General features: G+C 41.1%; 1 protein-coding gene across 2 annotated transcripts in view; it reads left to right on the plus strand.

The window, feature by feature from the left end:
- The window catches only part of abcc3 (ATP-binding cassette, sub-family C (CFTR/MRP), member 3), a 68,027-nt gene extending 42,207 nt beyond the window's left edge, over positions 1 to 25,820 (plus strand). Inside the window, exons 8-31 of one of the 2 annotated variants that reach the window (XM_080873119.1) lie at positions 2,655 to 2,903; positions 5,485 to 5,662; positions 5,829 to 5,990; positions 6,663 to 6,755; positions 6,882 to 7,085; positions 8,113 to 8,259; positions 8,352 to 8,439; positions 8,615 to 8,681; positions 8,761 to 8,887; positions 10,157 to 10,333; positions 10,557 to 10,724; positions 12,570 to 12,753; positions 12,848 to 12,956; positions 13,204 to 13,360; positions 13,529 to 13,736; positions 14,211 to 14,521; positions 19,708 to 19,907; positions 21,130 to 21,256; positions 22,208 to 22,309; positions 22,833 to 22,979; positions 23,072 to 23,230; positions 24,021 to 24,187; positions 24,269 to 24,463; positions 24,995 to 25,820. In XM_080873119.1, coding sequence (XP_080729245.1) covers positions 2,655 to 2,903; positions 5,485 to 5,662; positions 5,829 to 5,990; positions 6,663 to 6,755; positions 6,882 to 7,085; positions 8,113 to 8,259; positions 8,352 to 8,439; positions 8,615 to 8,681; positions 8,761 to 8,887; positions 10,157 to 10,333; positions 10,557 to 10,724; positions 12,570 to 12,753; positions 12,848 to 12,956; positions 13,204 to 13,360; positions 13,529 to 13,736; positions 14,211 to 14,521; positions 19,708 to 19,907; positions 21,130 to 21,256; positions 22,208 to 22,309; positions 22,833 to 22,979; positions 23,072 to 23,230; positions 24,021 to 24,187; positions 24,269 to 24,463; positions 24,995 to 25,106 — 3,838 coding nt within the window. In that variant the 3' untranslated portion in view covers positions 25,107 to 25,820. Of the gene's footprint in view, positions 1 to 2,654; positions 2,904 to 5,484; positions 5,663 to 5,828; positions 5,991 to 6,662; positions 6,756 to 6,881; positions 7,086 to 8,112; positions 8,260 to 8,351; positions 8,440 to 8,614; positions 8,682 to 8,760; positions 8,888 to 10,156; positions 10,334 to 10,556; positions 10,725 to 12,569; positions 12,754 to 12,847; positions 12,957 to 13,203; positions 13,361 to 13,528; positions 13,737 to 14,210; positions 14,522 to 15,305; positions 15,620 to 19,707; positions 19,908 to 21,129; positions 21,257 to 22,207; positions 22,310 to 22,832; positions 22,980 to 23,071; positions 23,231 to 24,020; positions 24,188 to 24,268; positions 24,464 to 24,994 lie in introns of both variants that reach the window. The other variant, XM_080873118.1, reaches the window with a different exon arrangement.
- Positions 25,821 to 26,805: the final 985 nt, after the last annotated feature.

Below are 26,805 nucleotides of genomic sequence, written 5' to 3' on the forward strand. Positions count from 1 at the left end.
TCTACTTTAAAGAGTTGTGGGAAACTCCATGCACACAGACTGCAGCAACAACTCACACAGAGAGCGTCTGCAGGCATCAGAGAGGATATACGAAATGCACTGCAACATTATAAAGGAAAGCAGGTCGTTTGTAGTAACGCTGCTCTGATGTTTCCTGTACGTTTGTGGAATATCTCGGGCTTTTACTGTCAGAGCTTGTGAGGATTAAGTCCACCTCCCGCTGCTCTGCAAAGTGAATGACTTTTCTCATATTAAGGATGCTGGATTCTATTCTTTTGAGTTTGTTCAGCTTCATGCAGGAGAAATTACTTTCCTTGCCTGCCGGCTGGGAACAGCATTCCAGCTACACGTTGTACCGCTTTAGCAAACACGCTTGACAACTTTGCTGAACTCCGACCTCTGTCAGGCTGCTTCCTCTTTCTGTGCAGTTTTCCTGTCTGTGCATTCTTCTTGTAAAATGAGAGGGAACAGTTTGGTTAGGGCCTTTTCAGTAGTGACCTGTAAACCTGTTTCATGTTAACATTTGTTTGCTGAACTGTAGTCTCCCTTTACTTCACTGCTGTAATCAGACTCCTGTGCTTTAAGCTTGTATTACACTTTGTGTAGTATGCTGAACAGAAGTTGTCTGAGCTTCTTTTGAGCAAATAATGCCATTAATACCATTTAAGCAAATGCAGCCACCAACAGCCACAAAAACTCTTAATGCTGTAGTTTTTGTTGTTGTTTTCTCCCTTTCCGATGTTTGCATCGCTGCTCGCCACTGGAAGGATCCAGGTTTGCAGAGGGAATCTGAAGTATGATTTGTTTATGCGGTATAATTTAGAGCTAAAACAGTTTAGCTACTGAACATTGGCAGTTGCTCTCATAGTGTGATTCATCAGCTATGGTAAATTATAGTCAGTACGTGACAGTGATTTACTGCTTTTCTGGGATTTTTTTTATTACATTTCCAGGGATTTAGTATCAACAGTTCACTGTACTTTACATTTAAGTTGAATCCTTTAATGGGTTACAGTGTCTTTGCAATTTAGGACTGAGTAGTCAGTCGTTTCCTCCAATGTTTGCCATAAACTGGCAAACATTTTTCTCATTTATAAACATCATCAAATCTGCAGCTAAACTAGCTTCAAATTGAAGAAATTTTGCTAGCAACCTGAGACGACGTCTAAAGGTCAATAATATTACCTCCTGTATCTTTTGTTGAACACTTTCCTAAATGCATTTGGTATTTTCATCAAAGGAAAGTGATTGGCTAAGAAAGCATTTGAAAAGTTTGTACAATATCAAACGGATATAATAGCAGTCACTTTGACCAAGAGAACAATTGACTTTAATAATAATGGATTGCATTTATACAGCGCTTTTCAGGGCCCTCAAAGCGCTTTACAATGCCACTATTCATTCAATTTCACCTTCACACACTGGTGGAGGCAGCTACGATTGTAGCCACAGGGGGCAGACTGACAGAAGCGAGACTGCCATATCGCGCCATCGGCCCCTCTGGCCATCACCAGTAGGTGAAGTGTCTTGCCCAAGGACACAACGACCGAGACTGTCCGAGCCGGGGCTCGAACCGGCAACCTTCCGGTTACAAGACGAACTGCTAACTCTATGAGCCACGATCGCCCCAGTATTATGATCTGAGGTTTACGTTAGCATAGGTGGTAACCCTAACCACACCATAACCCTGTATTTGGGAGGCAAAAGGCAGAATTTTCATTTTTTTGGAACAAATGTGAATAGTTTTTTGATGTGTCAAAATTTACGCATTCTTATGGAGTTAGTTAGATTTAGTTGTTGGGGTTGGACCTCAGACGGTAAAGCTATTTAAATCCAATGATAGTCAGGAGCTCTGGCAGTTTAATTTACTTTTTCGAAACTCATATCAAATTATTACTAGTAATTGTTTTGAAATATTTTAAAAATCTGGAGACAAATATTTTGCGAGCACAGCACACAAATGGAAAATCTTCTAACATAAGACCTGTAATGCCAAAGATGTATGAGATTTCATGTGAAGCGCAGCATCTTCTCGTTTCTGAACTGTGCCTGTGCCTAGCATGTGGCTTTAACGAAAGCCAGTGCTGACCCTGAAAGCCTGCTGAAAGGGTTAGCAAATGTTAAATATTTGGCAGAGGGAGTCAGACATAACATAACATGCTGCTTTATCAGTATGAGAGTGCCACTTTCTGCTGCTGTAGTTAAACAGTCAGGATATGTGTCATTAAAGAAACTTAAGTTAGACTTTTCCTTCCAAACATTTTGATCCAAATTGTTGTGCCAATTATCTGTTCACAACAGATGTTATTCAGAAAAAAGCACCTCTGAATCTTGAGTAACATGTTATCTTGGCCTCACATGATTCAATCACTATGCTTGGGTCCTGGTGAAGGTCCAGTGCAAAAGCCTCTTTCTGCCTAGTTCAGGGGTTTCATCCTGTTACTGGGGAGTCTTCCTCCCGAGTGCTTGCTTCTAGGAGCCATCTGATTGTTGGGTTTTTTTGTATTATCATAGGATCTTCACCTTACAATATAAATCGTGAGGTGATGATTTGGTCATGATTTGGTGCTATATAAATAAAATGTAATTGTATTGAATCTCTTGCTCTTTTTCTTTCATTCCCATCCTAAATACCCAAATCCTCCCCCCTACAGTGAAGAGAGTGTGGCTAGCCAGGCTACGTACGCTAAGCCCCCGCCGTCAACCACCAACCACATCTCAGGAGGAGGAGAAGGCGAAAGCAGCCCAGAGGAAGTAGAGGTGCTGCTGTCCAGTAAGAAAGTCGCGCACCAGCCATCCTTCCTTCGCGCCCTCGTCAAGGCCTTTGGACCCTACTTTCTGATTGGCTCAGGCTACAAGCTCCTGCAGGACATCATCACCTTTGTCAACCCACAGCTCCTGAAGTAAAGACAAAGATTCTACTCTACTGTTGCGTGCTCTCTTTACTACAGCACACAAACAACTATTGTTCCAGTGTTGTGGAATACCATTTCCAGGACACATTTTTGCATGCTGCGTTTGTGTTTTTGCATTTCGGTCTTCTTTATGCAGAGCATGTTAGATGTCTATATTTAAAGGCGTACACTGGCCTTGTTCAGGATGCAAACTCCTCATGTAAATATGTTTCCTCTTTATGCCTTTAGTAGCCCAGGGTGCAAATTCAATGATAGGAGTCTTTCTCAGAAATCCTTATCACTGTGTAGATAAGCTGTCAGAGATGGCTTCCCAGATAGTTTTCCTGCATGTGTCTTTTGTGGGACTGATGTGTTTGAACATTCCCTCCTGACACTGATGTATCATTCTTACTTGCGGCACAGTGGGGGGAAATTTTAATTTCAAATTTTCTGTCCTTTTATTTGACAGTTATCTTTTGATAAGACAGCTTTTTCATTTATTTTTGTAGTATGCCCAAGTAAAATCCTAACTTAATGTTAAAGTTCCAGCCTCTCCTCTATGGAAAAATGGATCTCAGGATTTAATACGATGCCTTATATGTAAAATAGAAAAACTAATTTTGAGCCATTTTTGGAAGTTAATACCGTCTGAGAAAGAGAGGGAAAAAAATAGTGAAGGGAAAACTTTACAGTCCTTCCAAACATTCATTAGAATGTCGGTGGTAACGCCATCCAGTGATTCCTATTTATATTTTATATGTACAGCATGTTTCCTTTCACAGAGATGCTGTTGTTGCTTGTTCCAAATTTTGTCATGTTACAGTCTTTTTCAACATTTAATAAATTCATTGCTCTGCTAAAAATTCTACACACAGTTCCCATGATGACAAAGTGGGCAAAAACTTTGCTTGGAATTCTTTTAAATTTACTAAAAACGGAAAAAGTGCATAAAACATGCACATAAGAATTAAAAGCCTTTGCTCAGTACTTGAAGCACTTTTGGTATCCTCAGTGACAGCCTCAAGTCTTTTTGAGTATGATGCCACAAGCTCAGCACACCTTTCATTCTTGTTTGGAGAACCTCTCAAGCTGAATCGGGTTGGATGGAGCGCATCAGTGCCCAGCTAGTCACTGACTGGGCCACTCATTCACAGAGTGGTCTCAAAGCCATTCCTTTGTTATCTTGGCTGTGTACTTAGACTCATTGTTCGTTTGGGTGAAAATCCTTTGTTCCAGTCTGAGGTCAGGAGTGCTCTGGAGCAGGTTATCATCGAGGATGTCTCAGTACATGTCTGCATTCATCTTTGCCTCGACCCTGACAGGTCACTCAGGTCAGCAGGAACCTTCATCATGGGGTATTGTGTACATAATTTTGTGGTAATGAATTTAGCTCATTTTGGAAGAAGGCTGTAACTGGACAAACTGTGGAGCAAGTAAAGAGCGCTCTTCAGATGCACTGTATTTATAATCAAACTTGTAAAAGTGGTTTCTAAGAGTATAACCACAGTAATAACAAAACCCTTAACCAGAAGAAGCAGTTGCCACACACTTAAACATTAAAGACAACTATTTTGTCCCTCATGTTCAGCTTTGACATGCCATTGAGCCCTTTACTGGTTTATATACTATGCTATACTATGAAAAATCTACTGTTACAACAGGATGTACCTGTCATTCTAGCTCTGGCCTTTAAGCTGCCTTTACATACTGTAATCACCCATGGAAAGAGCAGATAATCTGCAGATTAAGTGTATCTATCTCAGGTTAAACAGGTTCTGTTATTTGTCCCTATAGCACGAAATAGCAGTCCTTCTGGAATGCGACATTAGGGAAGTTAGGGAGTGTCAGGAATAAGTGAGTTTCTGATATATAGTATGTAAAGCTTTAAAGGTGACATGCTAAGCTAAATAACGTGTGTCCTGAGTCGCTAACTCAAAAAGATACAAATAAGTCTGTAGCTTTAAAAACTTTGCAAGACTAATGAAGTAAAATGCACGAAAAGTTAAAACAGACTAGAGTTTTGGTTTAGCTGAGATTTCGGGGAACGTGACTCGCCTTGAGGGCAAAAGCATGAGCACAGTTTGAACATAGGAGCTTCAGGTGATTGTCGGAGGACATTCCAAGTCTCGTGAGCCTCGTGACTTCTGTGTCCTCGTAACGGTGTCAGAGGACGGCTGATTAAAGAACATGTTTGATTTGGTCTGATTTCAACAGGCGAGCACAGAAGAAATTAGAGGCCTGGGAAACAGTGGTGTGTTGACACACTCACACCATGAGTCAACAAAGCCGCTAAGGTCTCTGCTAATAGTAACACTCTTTTGTGAATGCCAGACTTTTTTTTTTTTATCTTTTTTTTCAGGTGTTGAAGGTCAGCAGTTCTCCCCAGTATTTTAAGGCCATAGTTAAAGAACAGATGTCTGTACAGTCCAAACTGTAGGATACCTGGATCATAGTGCGCTAAATGACACTAACATTTTGCAGTGTGTGTCTGCATGGATGGAGGATGGAGGGCTTACACAGGAGTTTACACTTTTGGTTATTTCAGCTTCATGTGCTTTAATCAAATTATTCCTCTTCTTTATCTTTCCAGGATGCTGATCTTGTTCATTAAAGAAAAAAATGTTCCTAATTGGTGGGGGTACACGCTGGCCTGCCTTATGTTCTTCACGGCCCTGCTGCAAACCCTCATACTCCACCATCAATTTCAGTACTGTTTTGTCACTGGCATGAATGTGCGCACTGCTGTCATCGGAGCTATCTACAGGAAGGTATGCAGGAAACGATCCCATTAGATTTTTTTTGTTCTGCAAACAAATTACATTCATATTTAAATTTAGAAGGGAGAAATCAATTGCTTCATAGAAAATATTCTTGTGGTGTTAAGGGTTTTGTTCCCTGATCTTCTGTTTTGCTTGTTTGTTTGTTTTTTTACAGGCACTAGTGATAACTAATGCAGCCAAGCGTTCATCTACTGTGGGAGAGATAGTCAACCTGATGTCTGTGGATGCGCAGAGGTTCATGGATCTGACCACCTTCCTTAACATGCTGTGGTCTGCCCCTCTTCAGATTATGCTGGCACTATATTTCCTCTGGCAGGTACATGCACAGATTGTATTTCTGTTACACTGAGTCTTCTCCTTATGCCAAGGGGACTTTATTTAATGCACTCATGAGAATAACAGCTAAAATTTACTGTAATTCGGAAGCTGTCTGACCATTGTCGGTCACTGAGATCATCTTCGTCATCTTCCAAGCTATGACTTCCATTCAGCAGCCTGTCAGAAAAATTTGTGGTTTGTTTGGTAAGAGAGCCTCCTCAACCACCACAAAGGTGAGGACAGGTAGGAAGTGAAGGGCTCAGGAGGAGCTGACCAGGCAGAAGAGCCGCTGCGGCAGACTTTGGTGTTGGCAACAGCATGCCAATACCATGATGCAACAAAACCTGGGAAGAAGAAAGAACCCAGTTGGTTTAGGAAGGAATCTGAACAGGGGTGGAGGAAACCTGCACAGCTAGAGACAGACTGTGACAGCAAGGGGTGTGGGCTCAGTGGGAGAAGGGAATGGACTGGAAGGTCTCGTGGTCAGAGCTGTGGCAAGCTGAGCCACACTGGATCAAGTTCTTTATCCAGTCAGTCTACAGTTTCCTCACCAGACCGTGGGAGGTAGTGGTTATCCAGGACCTGCCACGTTTTTATTTACACACAGGAGAGTTCTTCTTTATTTTGTATCATAAATTTAATCATTTGCTGACTCTTGTTTATTTTACAGATCCTCGGTCCATCTGTGCTTGCTGGGGTGGCTGTTATGATCATGCTGATCCCTTTTAATGCATTTATCGCTATGAAGACTCGAGCCTATCAGGTATTTCAGTGTAAAACAAACAGAATGAGACATTCACACAATTGATTTGCTTAAAAATAAGTCCCCTTTGTGTTTTAAGTATCAAAATTCACAAGTAAAAACAGCTGGTCTCACCATCATCGTCAGGTGGAGCAGATGCAGCACAAAGATGCTCGTATCAAGCTGATGAACGAGATCCTGAACGGCATCAAAGTCCTCAAGCTGTACGCGTGGGAGAGCTCCTTCAAAGAAAAGGTTCTGGCCATTCGGCAAAAGGAGCTTATCGTGCTACGCAAGACGGCCTACCTCGGAGCACTGTCCACCATGGCCTGGACCAGTGCGCCTTTCCTGGTAGGCTTCCCCCAAAAAACTCAAGAAACTCATGAAGTAAAGTTGACTACACAGTAAATCTAAACAGGATGAAAACTTGTTCAAATTTGACAGTTTATTATTATGACACCACTATAGGTTTCAGCACAGCTTTTTGTCTGTTATGGTTTGTTAATAAAAGCCTTGACAAAGAGCTTTGTCAGTTTCTAGGTCAGTTTTTAAAGTCATATTTTAATAACTTTACTGGTTGGAAGCTGCTTTACATTAACATGACTTTCATTTCCAACTTGTATAAGAATGTCACATGTTGGCATTATTATTAGGAAGCTCCTCGTTAGGGGGTTTTAGGCCTTGATATGAAAATATTTGGATTAAGATTATTTGCAGATACGATCACACTAACCCCATTTGTTTGTTTAGCATTTACAGTTTAATTTACATACACATAATTTACTCGAATGATTTATGATGAGTCTAAACATCTCCCATCAAAGTTTGTTAAGCAGTCTGAAAAGCTCTGGATAAACCTACAGTGACTAAGTATTCTGGTGCACTTGGAGCCACCACAGAAAGTTTGTGTCCCAATTACGAAAGGCTAAAATATTAAGAAAAGTGTGATTTTTGAGACAATATTGGAAGAACCAGAGTGCTTCTAGTGCTTCGACTTTCACCACTCAGCAGGCGTCTTTCTGCAGCGGACTAACAAAACCACAGGAAACTGAACTGAAGCGCGTGTATATATACACATGGCCTTACCCTGAGGTCAAGTTTCTGTGCAAAGAAGAAAGGAGAAAAGTCTTCATATGGTGTGTGAGCAGCGTTTCTTTTCACATGTGCTCATGCCTGCAATTGTTATCTTCTTTAGGTCACATTTTGTGGACGCATGTTTTATTAGTTGGGTAAATGAGCACTTCAGCCTTAAAGGTGCTGTTGATATTTAGATCCTTGCCGAGTCACTGACTGTCTGGCATCACGGCTCTGCCTCCTCTCTGCATTAAACCGATGAACCTTGATGTCTGAGTGGTCTGCTTTTCCCATGTGTTTCCAGGTTGCCTTGACAACATTTGCCGTGTATGTAACTGTGGATGAAAAAAACATCCTGGATGCGGAGACGGCCTTCGTGTCGATCTCGCTTTTTAACATCCTTAGGTTTCCCCTCAACATGCTTCCCCAAGTCATCAGCAGCCTGGTACAGGTGGGAACCTTTTTCACGTCCTGCGCTGTGTTCGTGTTTCGGGTTTTCTTTAGCAGAATTCATTGCATGCATCTGTTTATTCTACATCTCAGGCGAGCGTCTCATTGAAGCGAGTCCAAAATTTCCTGAGTCATGATGAGCTGGATCCAGATTCCGTAAACAGGAGCAACACAGTCACAGGTGAAATTAAACACTTGGATTAACTTGTCAAAACTTTGCTTTGTCTAGTCATTTAGATTACATTATGCTTGAGTGCAAGTTCACTGTTTTCTTTTTCACCTAGTGACTCCTGCCTGGCCAGTTCTTGGATGACTTGGATTTTTTTTCTCACTTGTGTCATTTTGTTGCTCAACAGAGTTTGCAGTCACGGTTGTCAATGGGAAATTCACGTGGGGCAAAGACGACGCTCCTGTTCTACACAAGTATGCTACGAAAGCCACACATCGTATTTTTATATTCACCGTATTTGTTTTAGTAAAATATTTGATTGTGTGCTTGCAGTATTAACGTGATGGTGCCCCAGGGCTCCCTGCTGGCTGTGGTGGGCCATGTTGGCTGTGGGAAGTCTTCCCTGATCTCAGCATTACTGGGTGACATGGAAAAAGTGGAGGGAGAGGTTTCTGTTCGGGTAGGAATTCCCCTAGTGTTTTTTGAATAACATACCGGGAAGCAGCAGGTGGTTTTGACCCAGTTATTGCAGTTTTCCTTCCTGTAAAGTTTCGCCATTTGATATTTTCGTGTGAAAGCTGGATCAGTTGGCCAGATGTAAAATGAAACGGCTCGTGTTTAATGATCAAATAGTTGTCATCAAATTTTTTTGCTCCTTTTGACGCAACTTACTTACTAAAAAACTCTGATAAACTCAATAAACTCGTTTTTAGATATTTGTCCTCTGAAAAGATGCGTTTATTTACTACTGCCAAGTGACAAATAAACAAAACAAAACAGACAAAACAAGCATTTTCAATTTCCCGAATATCGCTGGCAGAATGAACATTAATATCTGAACTTCTACAAATGTTTTTCATTTTATTGAATGTTGATATTTGCATAAACCTCCAGTTTATGTCTGAAATGTTGCAGGTAAACATCAACACAGATACTGAAGAATGAAAAAAACGACTGTAGCCATTGTGCCTAAAATTAATGACGCTCTTTGATCTTTGTGGTTCAGTAACAGTAATGGTGGGAAAATGGACGGTCACCGTGACGACACTATGCAGCTGCTTTAAAACCAGACGTCAAGCACGAGGAGTGGCTCTGACAAGTTGCTCTGTTTTAGATAAAGGACACAGAATATACTGCAGCCCATAAAGTCTTCAGGAACCTTTTTACCAAGATTACAAAGCAAATGAGCTGAGGGCCGCTCCCTAAAGGTTTCTCCATAAGGTTGCCCCGTGCTTTTCTTTGAAAATGATGCAGGTTTATGGGACTTGGCTTCAATTTCTCATCTTTTAAACATTTTTGTTAATTAAAAACAGTCTACATAATACATTTAAGACCATTATTAACATAAACATGTATTTAATATATGGGTACATTCATTCTTTAAAATATTGCAGACAGCGTTCATAAGAGTTTGACATTTTGGGAAAAAAATGAGGAGAGCTAGCAGTCTCTTAGCTTAGCTTAACTTAGGCTCAATTCTGGAAGTAATAAGTAATAAAATATAAAATCCAGTTAGACAAAAAGGAAGTTATAACTTAGTACTGTAAAGCTTAGTCTTGAGTAGAATATATGTGTATATTATTTTGCTTAACGTTACATTTAAAAAGGGCACATCAGTCCTATTGCAGTGGGAATCATTTCTAGAAAATGTGGCATGGTTTATTCTGATAATAAAAGGTTTCCTATTTGAGGAAGTGAGAAGAACCTGGTTGTCTGTCTCTATCCTCAGGGGTCAGTGGCTTATGTACCTCAGCAGGCCTGGATACAGAACGCCACCCTGCGGGACAACATCCTGTTCGGGAACCCGTACAATGAGCAGAAATACAATTCTGTCCTGGAAGCGTGCGCCTTAACCCCAGACTTGCAGGTGCTGCCTGGAGGAGACATGACTGAGATAGGAGAGAAGGTACAGAAGCACAGGGAGCGAGTTTAGTCTCCTTGATTTTAATTTTTAATCTCTTTCTGCATCTGTTTTATTTCCAATTTTCTCTCAGCACTTGTTGATGACTTTCATCAAAGATCTCTCCTGAATTTATTGGATACTCGTTGCTAATGTAATCAGGCTTCTGATTCGAGGAACTCTGATATAAATTCAGCCTCGGCCTTTTTATTTGGTTTTTGTCCTGCAGGGCATCAATCTGTCTGGTGGTCAGAGACAGAGGGTGAGCCTGGCTCGAGCTCTGTACAGTGATGCTGATGTCTATCTGTTGGATGATCCGCTGTCCGCGGTGGACGCCCACGTGTCCAAACACATCTTTGACAACCTGATCGGCCCAGAAGGGGCTCTGAAGGGCAAGGTGAGGAGACTCTAAACTCAACTTCTGTCCTGGTTAGTTGATGATGTAAAGGTTCTCTGTAAACAACACAACCAGTAAATATGACATGAATCTTTGTCCTATTATGTTGTAAATGAACTGCTACTTTCGGCTCAGTTTTACTGCTGAAGTCTACTACTACTAAGTGTCATTCACCCAGTCACACACAGCGTTTTATCTAATATTTGCATACACTCACACTCCGTTCAGTAACTTACACGCCGATACTTCCAACACATGGCCTGGAGGAGCTGGGCATCGATCCACCGGCCTTCTGTTGGTGGACATCAGGTGGTTGTCTGGCTCTGTGCCGGAATGCGACCGTTAGAGTCTGAACAGTTTCATGTACTTGTATTTATGTAGTACTTTCCTACTCTTCCTGACCACCCAAGTGCTTTAGACTACCATTATAAACTTCTGCAGTTCAGTGTGAAACGGACAGCCTCGCAGAGCTGTAATTTTATCAGAAGAGGAAGTTGTGTCTTATCTTTCTACTGGACAGGAAGTTTTATGAGGTTTGATCACTTTCCAATCTGCTGATTTTTCATATTTATGACACCAGTTTGTAAAAAGAGTAACTTTGTGTGGCAGCGTTCTGCTGGAAGTAGTCATATTCAGAAGTTACTGAACCTGACTAACAGCTGGCCTTCAGGTTTTCTTTATTTATATACTGTACAATGCAGTATTTAATATAGTATGTACAGTTGTATCTTTTTCTCCCTCATTAGTAAGATGCTACTCACTGTTCTCTGCCGGTTCATTAGGTTTTTTTGGGTTGTTTTTTTTTCCTTCTCTCTTTTGTTACTTTAAAGAGAACTATGAACCAAAAGTGCATTCAGCTAAATTGTAATGGCTGTAGCTTTTAAAAGTAGGAACAAGAACCTAAAAAGTACACAGCGGTTCAATATTTTTTTTAAAAAAATGAGGGGAAGGGTGTGGAGACCTCTGCCTTTTGGTGAAATTAAATGCAGGTGTTTCCTGTCAGGTGTGAGTGTGCGTCCTGTATTTATTTAAGAAACAGGGATGTATGAAAAGGAGAGTTGAAAGGAAATTATGAGTGCATGCACACATATCTCTGAGCTTCCCAGAAGATGAGTTGTTGTGATAATCTTCTGAGATTCAATCGTCACACATGGCTTTGTCACCTCAGTGCTTTCTAGGATTAAATTGCTAGAAGTTGAGAGAAGTTTATTTTTGGCTCACCTGCTTCCCATCACCCAGATTCAGCAAATTCAGGATGTTTTTTTCCCCCCCCAAGAACCAAATCTCAAGAAAACCTGAGTCATGCAGCAAAACATACACAACATAACAAAACAAACATAACTTGCAAGTCATTCTTCATCAGAACGGTCAAATACAAAAGAAATCGAATGTTTTGGAACAGCCAAGTCAAAGTCTTGACCTTGTAATAATAGAAATACCATGAAAGTGAATATCTGGAATCCAGCTTGCTCTAAAGCTCCTCTAACCTAATGTGCAGGACAGATCGGCGGTTCCTGCAAATGTGGTTTTCGAGGGATTGTTGCACAAGGCTGTACGCAGAAAATAAGCGCTTGGGATCGCGTGCTTTTTTCCCCCTCCCAGATGGACAATATTAATTTTAATTTAATTTTAGTTTTATTTAGAAAGAGGGACAATACATATTAATGAACATAACAAATGTAAATATGCCAGATTATAGCCTTGGGCTAAAGGATGATCTTCCTCAATAATTAAATCACTAAGTCTAATATTTTCATTTTCGGCAGTTTAATTGGTCTTGTTCATGCAAATGGTATTGTCATACTGGTTTATTGCATGACAGAAGTTTCTTGTGTTTGACTCCAGACACGCATCCTGGTGACACATGGCATCAGCTTCCTGCCTCAGGTGGATAATATAATGGTGATGGTGGATGGCCGGGTGTCAGAGATGGGCTCCTATCAGGATCTCCTCAAGCAGAATGGAGCATTCGCCGAGTTCCTCAGAAATTATGCCCTGGAGGATATTATGGAGGAGGATGAGGCCAGCGGTACAGCATTTCCTCCCCTTACATATCACCTCATGTTGGTGCAGAACGGATTGATGGTTCAATAGTATCTCATGCTGGTGTTCTGCTCTCACAGATGAGATCATTGAAGATGACGAATTGTTCCCCGATGACGCCCTTAGCAACCACACAGACATGGTGGACAGTGAACCAATGATCAATGAAGCAAAAAGAAGTTTTATAAGGTAAATTGAAAAAAACTGGATATTTAAACTTGGATGAGATAAAACGGTTGTTGCATAAACTCCAAACTTTGTCTTTTTTTTATCAGGAATTTCTCAAGAATTATATGAGCTTTTTAAAACATTAAGCAAATTGAAAAATATGGAGTCTTTTTGCACAAAATAGCAGTTGAATAAATGCATTATCGCCACCAGTTATCCTGACCCTGTTCAGTAGCGTGAGCTCATTGCCCTGTGCCCCTTTTTACAGGCAGATGAGCATTATGTCCTCAGACGGAGAGAACCCCAGGTCCCGTTCAGTAAGGAGACATGGCTGCAGCCAGCGAAAACATTCAGAGTCGCAAGACAAGAAGAAACCGCGCGAGATGGAGAAACTCATCCAGGCAGAAACGGCAGAAACCGGCCAGGTCGGTGCATCATATTTCAATTCTTTTTAACCTGCAAATATATAACTGCTCATTTTAAAGTTCTCCACCTTTGACCCACGACTGCTCAGCGTTCACTGCAACATAGCAACCTGGTATTCACTGGTTGGACCACATCGACCCCTGAATTATCTTTTGTTTTGATCCCAGGTGAAAGGAAAGGTGTACCTGGAGTACGTCAAGGCAGTCGGACCACTGCTGTCAGTGGTCATCTGCTTCCTGTACGGCTGTCAGAGCGCTGCCTCCATCGGAACAAACATCTGGCTCAGCGAGTGGACCAATGACGCCGTGACGAATAGCACCGCGGAAAATGTTCAGATGAGGGTGGGGGTGTACGCGGCACTGGGGTTTGCACAAGGTAAGACACGCTGATGCTGAATGTTTATTTAAATGCATGTATTTTATGCGGAAATGCAAACAGCTGCCATGTCGGATTGTTGAACCTGAATGCCTACTTTATACTTCCACTTCCACCCTCACAGCTTTTTCTTTGTGTTTTACTGAAATAATCGGAACAGATTTGCTTTGCAGCCAGTTGAAATGCTTCTCTTTTGTACAGTAAACTCTGGAGAGATGCTGTGAGCCAAAGGAGAGTTAATCTGATTACAGCATCGTTAATTGGAATACACTGAGCATTGTTCTTGTATACAAGAGACATCCTTTTTTTCTTTAACTGCGGCTCCTTTCATGGTGAACTGCTCCCCTGACTACCTCACATTCAGGACAGAAGCTGCCCATGTCTATTTATAACAGCTGCTTTCTCGTTCTACAGTGAAACGTTCCTCCCCCTAATCAATTTTTCTTCTGCTCCTGTGGTTTAACCTAATCCCAGGTATCCTGATCATGATTGCTTCCTTCACATTAGCCATGGGGAACATCGGTGCAGCCAAGAAGCTGCACTTTAACCTGCTCACCAACAAATTCCACACGCCCCAGTCTTTCTTTGACACCACCCCTATAGGACGCATCATCAACCGCTTCTCCAAGGACATCTACGTGATAGATGAGGCTCTGCCGTCCACTGTGCTCATGTTCCTGGGCACCTTCTTCGTTTCTCTCTCCACTATATTAGTTATTGTTTCCAGCACACCCATTTTTGCTGTTGTCATAGTACCCCTGGCTGTCATATACGTCTTTGTCCAGGTACTTGGGTGGGGTCGGGTGGCAGTGTGGCTCGCGTGCCAAATGTGTCCTCTCAGTTCTTCTTTTCCTTGAAAATGTGGGGCTCTTCCTCTTCCTCAAGTGGCATGCTGCTTGCATGTTTACCGCAGCAAAATTTGTAACCGTTTTTGTTTCCTCCGTAGCCTGCAATGTTGTCCATGATGAGCACCTCCTGCTGTCATTTTTTCCTTTTCAGTTGTAAACTCACTTTGCTCTTTCTCCACAGCCAAAACACTTCCTGTCCTGCCTGCAGCTTGCTGCGATGCACATGCACACACACACCTCACAGATCACGCTCCTAAACACATTCACACCATCACTGTATCGTGAACAAAATCAAAGTCACGTCAGTCAGTTTTTAGTGATCTATACCCCCCTCTAGTGGTGAAGCACTGTTAACACAACTAAATAAACTTTATTTTTATCGAAGGCCAGTGTGACCTCACCTTCTTAGGTGAAATGATAGCAGTATCTCACATTTCTCTGTTGAAGTTAATGAAATTTTTAATTATTTAGTCTTTTAAAATTTCCACATCTGGTAGTTTTCCATTAGATATTAAAAGTAAGCACCATGTGCACAAAAGGGAAGCATAAATGAAAGAATATGATGATAAAATGCCACTTATGAGGTGTATAAGTGGCGTAGAGGACTGACTCTGGGAAACCTGCACTGACACTGAAAGTTGCTGTCTCACAGGCTGCTCATCCATTTAACGCAGGCGTTATTGTGTTGTCACACCTGACCCCCTCCCCTCCTGTCTCGCAGGTGCGCTGCTGTTGATTAACTGCCTGCTGTGCCGGGCCTACAGTATGCTGCAGGCAGCCAAGCTCACACACCGCAACTTACTTCAGGGGGTCCTGCGAGCTCCGCAGGGCTTCTTCGAGAGCACCCCTACTGGGCGGTTACTAAACCGCTTCAGCAAAGATGTGGATGCTATAGACTCCCAGATCCCAGACAATATTGACATATGGATGCGCACTTTCTGGTACACACTGAATGTGCTGCTCATATGCTGTGCCCTCACCCCAATGTTCCTCATAGTCATAGCCCCGTTAATGGTGTTCTATTGGTGGGTTCAGGTAAATAGGAAAAGAGTCTGCTAACTCATTAATATAACATGCATGTCTGCGAGTGCTGTTGAGTGTGTGTGTGGTAGTAAACAGCTGCATGTGGTTGAGGCAGTGATCGTTACTCGTCTAGATTTAGTTGCTGTGTGGTTTGGTCTAGTCCAGTAGTCATAAATTGTTGTGGCCTTAGTCGCTCAGTGGCCAGTCTGTAGTTTAAGACTGTGTGAGCCGTAGTTATTTCAGTTGTTTTATGGGTTTAAAATGCAGCAAAACGTCAGTTAAACTGTTTTTTGCTGTAATCAACAAATGTGAATTGGATTGCAGTTAGTGCTGGGCAGTATGACCTGAAATATCTATCACACAAGTATTTGCACAGTAGATCATGTTGTTGTTCTTGTTATAGTTACTGCATGAACACATCTGACCAATCACGTCACTGCATTTGGCACTCGTATCTCAAAGCGCGCACTGGTACTGAATATAGACGTGGTAAAATAATAGTACTTTGCGAGAGACACAGCTGTACGTCTCTAAGTCAGTCAGCTCTGTGAAATGATTTCTGTGTCGTCAGATGCTGTCCCAACAATAGTAAAATAGCCCCACTGACATGCTGAGATATGTATGAAAGCTTCAACTCTGGAATCAAACCATGAAATTCTCCCCGCCGCTGCCTTCTCACGAGAATCGGATAAAACCAGAATCTCAAGTTTCTTCCTTTTCTTCTTCACAAACATCAGGACCAGCTCATTTCACGTCCACGTTTGTTTTTTCAGTGAACTCGTTCGGTTCGGTGTGTGTATGTTACAAGTTCATATCTGAAAAATTCAGAATTTCGTGTCACTTTTTGCAACACACTCATCGTGTAATGGGCTTAATTCCTAAAATTCCTGTCAGTTCTGATTCAAGAATTGATATGATGCCACTTTTCGTCATTTTAGCAAGTCGAATAACAAAAAGTTTTCACGTCAGTGCTCCTGCATACGAGCTTGTGAGTGAAGCATCACATTTATAAGTTATTCTTCTAAACTTTGTAGCCCAAAAAAACACCTGTTAGCCTTGAGAAACGTCTCTGTGTACCAGATATAAAGGTATACAGCCCAGCACTCGTTACAGTCGATCCACGGAGGCAGGGCTTCTCTTAGGGCAGAAATAATATTACTAACTGAAAATCAGATGTGGATAAAGAGCCGTGCATGTTTTTCCTGCTTTTAACATCGTTCAGTGTGTCAAAAAGAAACTTATCTGTTCCTCTGCGAGGTTTCATAAAGCAGTAAAGAACAGTTTTTAAGGAATTTTATTTTTCATTTCGCAAAACATATTTGGGCCTTTGCGCTTTAAATTAACTGTCATTGTTGGCCTCATACAGATATATCTGTATCATCATATATGTTGTCCCATATACACCACAAAAAAATATAATTTTGGCTACAATGCTGTCAGGTTATTTCAATAGATGTGTTGGCCCCAGCCTTGAAGGATCCAGTGTAATTTGGTTCTAGTTTGGGAGCTCGTATTACTTATTAAAAAGCTCATGCATGAACTACATTTCTTTATTTACATCCTGTTTTTTAAACAATCACATGCACAAAAGATGAGCAACTTCACCGAGGACAGGGCAAACATTTCTGCCGTGAGAGCAGCCCTTTCTAATCTGTTTAGTGGTGTTGGTGTCAGCAGCAGTGGTTAGTGTTGGTGGTATCTCTCTATAGTGTTCAGCACTGCTGTGTTAATATACGTTTTAAATGCTACGAGATATAATCAACACTAACATTCACAAAATAAATTTCTGCTGATTACGTCGTCAGTTTTAAAGACTCATAGAAAAGGTGGTTGTCTCAGTGCTCAAGCAACACTTTGTTGCCTATATGCAGTTAAAGGGCAAACTAACAATTTTAACACATGGTGTCCTTTTTACTTTTCTGGTATCAGGGTTATCTCGGCTTTCTATTGCATATCACAGGTTTATCTAACTCATCGGATGAAATTGTGCAGTGTCAGCCCTTTGGCTTTCAGTTAAGTGTGCAGGCATTTAGTTGAAGGCTCAAACAGCTGTTCAATAACTAGGTGACTAGAATATGAATGAGTATGAATCTCTTTTTGTCAGGTGCCAACTCACTACAGGTTTTTCTTATAGGATTTTGAAAGGCTTTAGGACAGGGGTGAGCAACTCCAGGCCTCAAGGATCCTGCAGGTTTTAGATGTCACCCTGGGTCAAAACACCTGAATCAAATGATTAGTTCCTTACCAGGCCTCTGGAGAAGTTCAGGACATGTTGAGGAGGTCATTTAGCCATTTAAATCAGCTGTGTTGGCTCAAGGACACATTTTAAACCTGCAGGACACTGGCCCTCGAGGCCTGGAATTGCCCACCCCTGATTCAGGATAATACAGTTAGCCTGGAGGTGACTGGGAAGTGACACAATTTTCACAATTTAAGCTCTCTGATGCCACAGAAGATGTAGTAGATGAAGAAAGTTGTCTGTTAAACTGCAATGCTTGGCTGAATCTGAGTGAGCCCAGCAATGTGAGACTGTGTTTACGTCACAGCCTGTCGGCAGAAAATATAACTGCAACAGAAGCATGTAGATGGAGAATAACATGCGATTCTGCCAGTGCAACAAAAACGTGAGACATTTCAAGGACAATGATTCAATTCAATTCAATCCAATTCAATTTTATTCATACAGAAATTGCAGCAACAGTCGTGTCAAGGCGCTTTATAGTGTACGGTTAGATCCTACAATAATACATTCAGAGAAAAACCCAACAATCATATGACCCCCTATGAGCAAGCACTTTGGCGACAGTGGGAAGGAAAAACTCCCTTTTAACAGGAAGAAACCTCCAGAAACCTCAGGGAGGGGCGGGGCCATCTGCCGCGACCGGTTGGGGAGAGATTCACCTGGCTCCAACTCAACCTGTGATTTAAACCAGTGCCCAATTCTTTTTAATGTTGAGACTGATCGCTGGTTTGCACCTTGTGGTGAACCCTCTATATTTACTCTTGTGGCATCTCGATTTACCATAGGTGTGGATAATGATTTACGGACATCCTAAAGAGTGTTATCTACGTTTTTTTTTTTTTTAAACCATGGAAGGAATCCTGTGATCATTCATCCATTATCTTTGTTTTCCACAGATGTTTGCAGATGTCTTTTTTTTTATCTTATTAAGTACACATTAACTCTTTTAGAATGATCTAAAATGTTTATTAAGCCATTAATCTTCCTACAGTCCATTGTAGTCAAAGGGAAGCCTGATTAAAGTGGGCTCATTTAGCCACATGTTGTGCCATGACCACATGAGGTATATACGTCTCATATTCTAACCTTTTCCTGTGTAACTAATAAAAATATCTATAACGTAGGTTACTTATCAAGTCATATTTCACATCATGAACATATAAAACTGTCTATACGATTTATTTCTTTTTTAATAAATAAAATTGCATCTTTCATTTCAAATGTGGCATAAAGGGCAAAAATGATAAAAGTTGCGTCACTGCCCAAAGATTTGCTTACCCAACTCTCAGTTTGTCTTTAAGGGAATATTCTGTGTCCTCACTACGTGATACTAACTGCACACTCACACAACTAATATCAGCTTAACAGTAACACTAAATGTTGTTCCTGCAGCTTTGTCATGGCATCCACTTTGCATCGCTTGTCTCTCTGCCATATTCGTCTTTAATCTCACTGTGCTCAGAAACTACCAAATACTCAGAAAAGCAGAACTATCGCTTCAAGCTTCTAACACTTTCAGAAATATTACGGCTGTTTGTGTATAAATTTGATTTGGATGCAGATATATGTGTAATGAAAAACAAAACACCTGCAGATAAAAATCACCTGTTCTGTCAGCTTTGCGGATTTTATCAGTGAATCTTGTTATTTGTATTAGTTTAATATGCTTAAATGCTTAAAAGCTCAGGGTCAAATATCTGCAGTTGTTTTGTTAACATAGGCTTTCTTCATTACTCTGTGTGGGTGTGCGTGTGTATGCGTGAGCCTGTATTTGCATCATATTTAAACATATCTGAGCACGTGGAAAGCCTTGTTGTGTTTTAACATTGTCTGTTTTTCTCCCCCTCAATGCTTGTAGAGATTTTATGTTGCCACGTCTCGGCAGCTAAAGCGTCTGGAGTCGGTCAGCCGCTCTCCCATATACTCCCATTTCTCTGAGACCATCACTGGCTGTAGTGTAATCCGAGCATATGGCAAGCACTCTGCCTTTGTTCTGATGAGTGATATCAAAGTGGATGAGAACCAAAAGAGTTACTACCCTGGTATAGTGTCAAACAGGCAAGTATCCTGCTCCAGCAGAGAAGCAGCTGTGTTCCAGTCTTGAGTTCTTGTGTCGCTCTGTGCACAGCCACTGCATGTAAAAATTCTGCGTCTCTGTTTGGCTGATTCTTTCTGCTTTGAATTTTGTTTCAAATTGTGGCTGCACATAATCTGTTACTTATGGAGCCCCTAAAGTTCTATAAGGTGGGTTTTTTAAAAATCTCATTGTCTCGTGTGCACAAATGGCGAATATCTAGTGTTTATAACTATAGGAAGGTAAGGAGTACTCATGCTCAAAGACTTCTTCTCTTCTATTCAGCCTTAAGTTTGAGTGACAAGATGAGAAAATCAATCCTGCTCGTGTCTGTAGGTTTATTATGGTTAACTACAATGACTGTTTAAACTCAAATTGCACAGTGAAATTTTGGTGGCTTCTAACAAAGCTTAGCAAATCGTTTGCACCTGTGTGCAGCTTTTATGATAAGCTAAGCTAACTGGGTGTAGCATAGGTAATATTCAACTCAATTCAATTTTATTTATATAGCGCCAAATCAACAACAATCGCCTCAAGGTGCTTTATATCGTAAGGTAGACCCTACAATAATAGATACAGAGAAAAACCCAACTATCATTTGACCCCCTATGAGCAAGCACTTGAGCAAGCACTTGAGCAAGCACTTGAGCAAGGCGACAGTGGGAAGGAAAAACTCCCTTTTAACAGGAAGAAACCTCCGGCAGAACCAGGCTCAGGGAGGGGCGGGGCCATCTGTTGGGGTGAGAAAAGGAAGACGGGATAAAATACGTGCTGTGGAAGAGAACCAGAGATTAATAACAAGTATTGTTCAATGCAGAGAGGTCTATTAACACATAGTGAGAAAGGTCAAGGTCAATATCAAAATTCTCACCTGATCCTTTTTTAAGAAAAAAGCAGATTTTCTAACATCTGTCCATCTTATTGGAAAGATGGCGTTAATGTGAAACACTGTCTGAGTGCAAAGAGTGAAAAGCACAAAAGGAATTCGCATACTGTCTATACACACATAAGAAAATATACTGTACTTACTATAGTGTTGCTCCACAATAAATAATATTTCTAAAACTTGTGGCTCTATCAATGGCACTGCCCCTTGTATCCCAGTAATGAGTATAAGTCATTATTGTCGTAACACGAGGTGCTGAATTATCCCGTGTTTTAGTTTCTCAGGTGTTCTTAAGGTCAACTGCATCTGCTGTTTTACAGGTGGCTCGGAGTGCGAATTGAGTTCATTGGAAACTGCATTGTGTTGTTTGCTGGCCTGTTTGCGGTGACAGGAAAGGACAGTCTTAGTCCCGGCCTCGTGGGTCTGTCGGTGTCCTATGCTCTACAGGTACTACTACAGCTATTGCAAGAATATGACCTAGATATCTCATTTAACCAGTAATAATGTCACTTTATAGCATTTTTTATATTTATAATGCTTTCTCAGTAAAGCTACAGTCACTGGTATTTTTACCATGGATCAAATCAGTGTTTTATCCTCTTAGCCTATTGTTTGCTTGAAATACATAGCGCTATAAGTGTTCTCAGTATTGCCTCTTATCACTTTATCAGTTACTTTTAACTTTATGAAAACTCATGTTTGTTGTTTAGCAAAGCATCTTAATTTATTTCAAATTTTAGTTTCTAGCATTTATCCTTTTAAATATTTTATCATCTGTGCCTCACAGTTACTACTCTTCTGATCTATAATGTGCTTGAGAAATTACAGTGTTTACAGACTGTTGCTTAAAGAAGAGGGGGGTGTTGCACAGTGGTAAACATGGATCTGTCTCTGTATTTTTGAGATATGTTGCTGTCATCAAATTAAGAATGAGCTTCATTTTCTCACTTAAAGCAGATCATTGCTTTCTGAATGTATCTGCATTTTACTCTGTATCACAATTTTATTGGATGGGGTTGTTTAGTAACATCATTTATCCTTTTGCTCAGTTTTAGCTAATAAACCTTACTTTACTTGCATGCTAACGCTTCCCTTGAACTTCACCAAATATTATACAGCTTTAATTGAATGAAGTTATATGTGAATAAGTCTTCATATTGTAAGTTCAGCTCGTTAGTATCTAGTTGAGCTGCTTCACGTTCATGTGAAGGGCCTACTTGTTTTCTGCTCAATTTAAAACTTTTTCCTTTTCATTTTGTCTTAATGTCTTTTATGTAAGTCATTTTTTATTTACAAGGCTCTGGAAGTTGTTTTGCTTTGCCTTACTTTGCTGTAGTGGACACACAGCATCCCTTATTGTAAATTTCTGGAGTGTTTCATAAGGCATTGTTTCAATAGGTGACCATGTCTTTGAACTGGATGGTGCGGATGACTTCAGAACTGGAGAACAACATAGTAGCAGTGGAGAGAGTGAAGGAGTACTCTGAGACCAAGACAGAGGTATGTCATGAATCCCTTTAAGCACCTTTCTAATACTCTGTGAAGATGGGACTGTTCATGTGTTTGCTTTTAAAGTGGTGTTGGCTTTGTGCTACGGTTAAAATGTAGGAATTTAGCCACGTTAAAAAAAAAAAACCTGCCTTGTTGCTCAACTCTGCAACACAAGACCTATAAACTGTAACTAGTTCCAGAAATGTTAGCTTACCTGCTGCCAACAAGGGCCCCTCTGTTGCAGAGAAACAGGGCACTTATACTGTACAGAGTGTACTTTTTCAGTAGCCATCACAGAAAGTGCCCCTTCTGTGCATTAGTTGGTGTAGCTGTTATTGAAAGCCTCTGTTTGAAGCATCCGGTGCATCCCAGAGGTGAAATAAATATTTGGCAGCTCCGAGTGGCTGTGCAAAGAAGTACAGCTCTCTGACTTCTTAGCCTGATAAACAAATCGGTTCTGGTCCAAGCCAAATAGGCTAATGAGTTGCTCAGAAAGTTTTCCTACCATGAAGAGCTGTGTTTGTGTTTACAGGCCCCCTGGGAGGTGGAGGACAAGAAGCCCCCACCTGAATGGCCCATGCAGGGGAATGTGGAGTTCAACGACTACAGCGTTCGGTACCGAGAGGGACTGGACCTCGTTCTGAAGGACATCACGCTAAGAGTCAAGGGAGGAGAGAAGGTGTGGGGAGGATATGCCGAGATGATTTATTTATCAGTGCAGAATAATGGCTCAGTGGGGTGTTCAACACAACTCCGTGTGTTTCTGCGCAGATCGGTATCGTAGGTCGTACGGGGGCCGGCAAGTCTTCGATGACGCTCTGCCTCTTCAGATTGCTGGAAGCTGCGGGAGGCGAGATCACCATCGACAACGTGAAGATATCAGAGATAGGCCTGCACGACCTGCGGTCTAAACTCACCATCATTCCACAGGTACGACTGTCAAATTCTGCCTGAATGAAGCACCTGTATGTTTGAAAAGGATTATATGTCAGTATTTGTGCGAATAATCTTAATTTTCCAATGAAATATGTACAGTTTAGATCTCATACATCAACAGGAAAAAAACTAAACTAAATGATTCAGAGTAGTAATTACAGTATAAAGAGCATCTATTTACTTCTAACACTTATTAGGGTCTGGTATAACTCAAGGACCAAAACTTTTAAGCCAATGCGGACATAGCGCAGTTAATATTATTAACTGTGATATCTGCTACTGCTGTCTCAAGCTCTATATTCCACTATCTCTAGTCGGGAAACATCTGAAATCACCAGTCAAACAGCCCCCTGTGAGCAGCCACTTGGCGACAGTGGGAAGGAAAAGCTCCCTTTTAACAGGAAGAACCAGGCCATCTGCCCCTCCCTGAGCCTGTTATTGTAAAAATGTTATTGTAAAAATTGTTCAAAGATTATGTGAAAACAGCTTGAGTCACATAAACGGGGTTATTTAGATTGTTGTTATGTTGACTGAGGCTCTGGAGACTGCTAATTCTTAATTTAGTTGCTGATCTGTCTGTGTGCTGTAAACTAAAGCTAGTGCTTTGCACCTTACCAGTGATACCCACCACCACCCTGCACCCACCCAAGTTCACCCTGCCACTCTGTAGCATCGAATAATATCAGAGTGAGAGCCCAGCTGAATGTCCATCTGTCGGTTTTCTTTTCCAGCCAGGGTTGTGGTAGCTTATTCCTGCTCACCTGTGTTTCTGTGTTTGCCTCAGGAGCCTGTGCTGTTCTCTGGGACACTGAGGATGAACCTGGACCCTTTTGAGAAGTACAGCGATGAAGAGGTGTGGAAAGCCCTGGAACATTCTCACCTCCACAAGTTTGTCAGTAACCAGGCAGCAAAACTGGACCTCGAATGTTCAGAGGGAGGAGAGAACCTCAGGTACGTTCAGAGACAAAGAAGCACGGTGAGCAAGGCTTGTCTGTAAATGCTGTTTCACTTACTGGATTTTGGTGTCTCCAGTGTGGGCCAGAGGCAGCTAGTGTGTTTAGCTCGAGCCCTCTTGAGGAAGACCAGGATCCTCATCCTGGATGAAGCTACTGCTGCTATCGACCTGGAGACAGATGACCTCATCCAATCCACCATCAGGACTCAGTTTGAAGACTGCACCGTCTTCACCATTGCACACAGACTCAACACAATAATGGATTACACAAGGTTAGTACCTTACCGATTACTTTGAAGGGAAAATGCACCACCTGCTTTTCCTTTTTTCTGTCATATATTTATATGTACTGTTACAATGGTGAACGCTCATAGACGATGGATATCCTTAGTATGGTCATCTCAGGAACAAAACTGTGGTTGTAGCCGACCTGCTGTTCAACTCTTCTTTTTTGCAAGGGAGAGCCATTCTTATCATCCTTGGCTTAAAGGGAGGATGCCCTCAAAGAGAATGTGGCTAAAACATCTATTATTCATTATTTTGAATCATGCAAAGCTACTCTAGTCAGGTCCCAGGGGCAGAAATGGGCCACTTTAAAACTATTTTAGAAATAGCTGCTCATTATTTTGAAGTAAGTGAGATTTTTAGAACTGTAACACACAATACTGATGCTTTTCTACCAAAAGCAAAGTAGGAGTAAATTTGATAATGTGATGTGTGTGTAAAAGAAAATAAGAATGTACTGATTTAAAACCTGTATAGGTCTTGTGAATGAATCACACTCTCTTCCTCTCTTCTTACAGAGTGCTGGTGTTGGACAAGGGACGGATAGCTGAGTTTGATACTCCTACAAACCTTATATCTAAGAGAGGAATCTTCTACGGCATGGCTAAAGATGCAGGACTGGCACAGTAGAACTGCCTTTTTGTCCCGATGTTGTAAACCAGAGTCTGGAATTCAGCTCAGTTCACTTCAGTCTGAGTCTGTTTGAAACCTGGCAGTGGAACTGAAGAATACTTTCTGTGTGCACTTGTTATCATTTTCAGGAACCTTATTGCTCTCTTTGAATGAATCCTGAGCTCCTCTACAGACTTGGGTCATTTAGCACTTGCAAGTAGTTGCAGCGTCTGTCAAAAACACATCAGGACATAAACAAATGTTTCAGTGGGAAGTTTCTGGCTCTGATTGTCCTGCAAGTAAAAAAAGCCATAAGTGCAAATGTCATTTGAGCCAAGTCTGCTCTCTAGTGCCTTCTGCCAGTGGGATAAAGAAAGCCAGTGAATGTATCGTTTTCTAATCGGCTCTCTGCTGCAAAACAAACAACACGACAACAAAAAAAGGAGGACCTTTTTAATGTCATATTTTCTACAAAGAAGAATAATGTGCCACTGTACCTTTCACATGAGAAAAACCCTACATTTTTGTGATGAACCCACTTATTTTTGTACTGCACTATTATTTAAGCTACTTTTAAAGAATTGTCTTATCTAGGGAAGTGTGCTCAGTTACTTATGTGATTCTTCTGTGAACCAAATCTATAAAAACTTGAATTATGTACCACCAAAATATGTAATATGAAAATGCCTTTATATATAAAAAAGGAAGAACGAAATTGTTGTGCTGTCTCTAAATGGTGCTGGGGTATAAAACCTTCTGATTTTTGTTTCTGCTTATTGAAGTCATGGTTCCAGATGGGATTGTCATTTGCATGCCAAAGGGTCAAATATGAATGACTTTAACATTTTACAATCAAGACATTTTACAATCAAGATATTTGCTTTTTATGTTAAAGAGGCTGCTTGGGGTTTATTTTGTTTTAGCCATATGTCTGATTTTTTTTTTTTAAAAATGCTGCCTTTCAAATGAAAACCTTTACGTTTTTCCACTTGGGTGTGGAACCTTTATCCTAGATGGGTTGCTGTGACCTCGTGGATGCTAAGAGATTAATGTGCTCTGTTGTTAGTTTGGGCACATAACAGGTTTGTTGTAAACTGGTTATTCTAGCCCAGGTGTGTCAAACATAAAACCCAGAGGACTATATTAACTATATTTTCTTAATAGCCGCCACAACCCTATCTGCAGTTTTACCCATATATTTCTTACAAGTCCAAAGAGCCTTTCTGAACTTCTTTCATTTTCTACAGCAACTTCTCTGTGATGCAGAAAAACCTGAATTATAGAGGCCCTTAATTTGTGCAGCTAAAGTTCTGGGAAGGGAAGCTTCACTGGTTGCGGCGGCAGTTGTCGTCTGGCGCTATGGAAATGAATGAATTGGTCCAACCCACTTAAGGTCAAAGTGGGCTGCATGTGGCTGAGATGAGTTTGACGTCCCTCCACTAACCCAATAGTGAAACTGAACAGCTTGTTGGAAGATTGACTTGTTTTTTGTTTATCTGAAAAATATATTTAGAATTACTCATATTTTAAGCCCAGCCAATCCTGCTTACCAAGTCTAAAATGTTACACATTCATATCAAGTGTTCTTGTTGTTGGTTGCAACTCGTCACATACTCACAACACTGAAGAACATTTCATGACCGAAACACCACAACAACAGAAAAACCTGAAGAAAATAAAACATAATGCGTATCTGAAAGGTTACCATCATCTTTTG

This window comes from Rhamphochromis sp. 'chilingali', assembly GCF_963969265.1.
Source record: "Rhamphochromis sp. 'chilingali' genome assembly, chromosome: 22".
NCBI lineage: Eukaryota > Metazoa > Chordata > Actinopteri > Cichliformes > Cichlidae > Rhamphochromis > Rhamphochromis sp. 'chilingali'.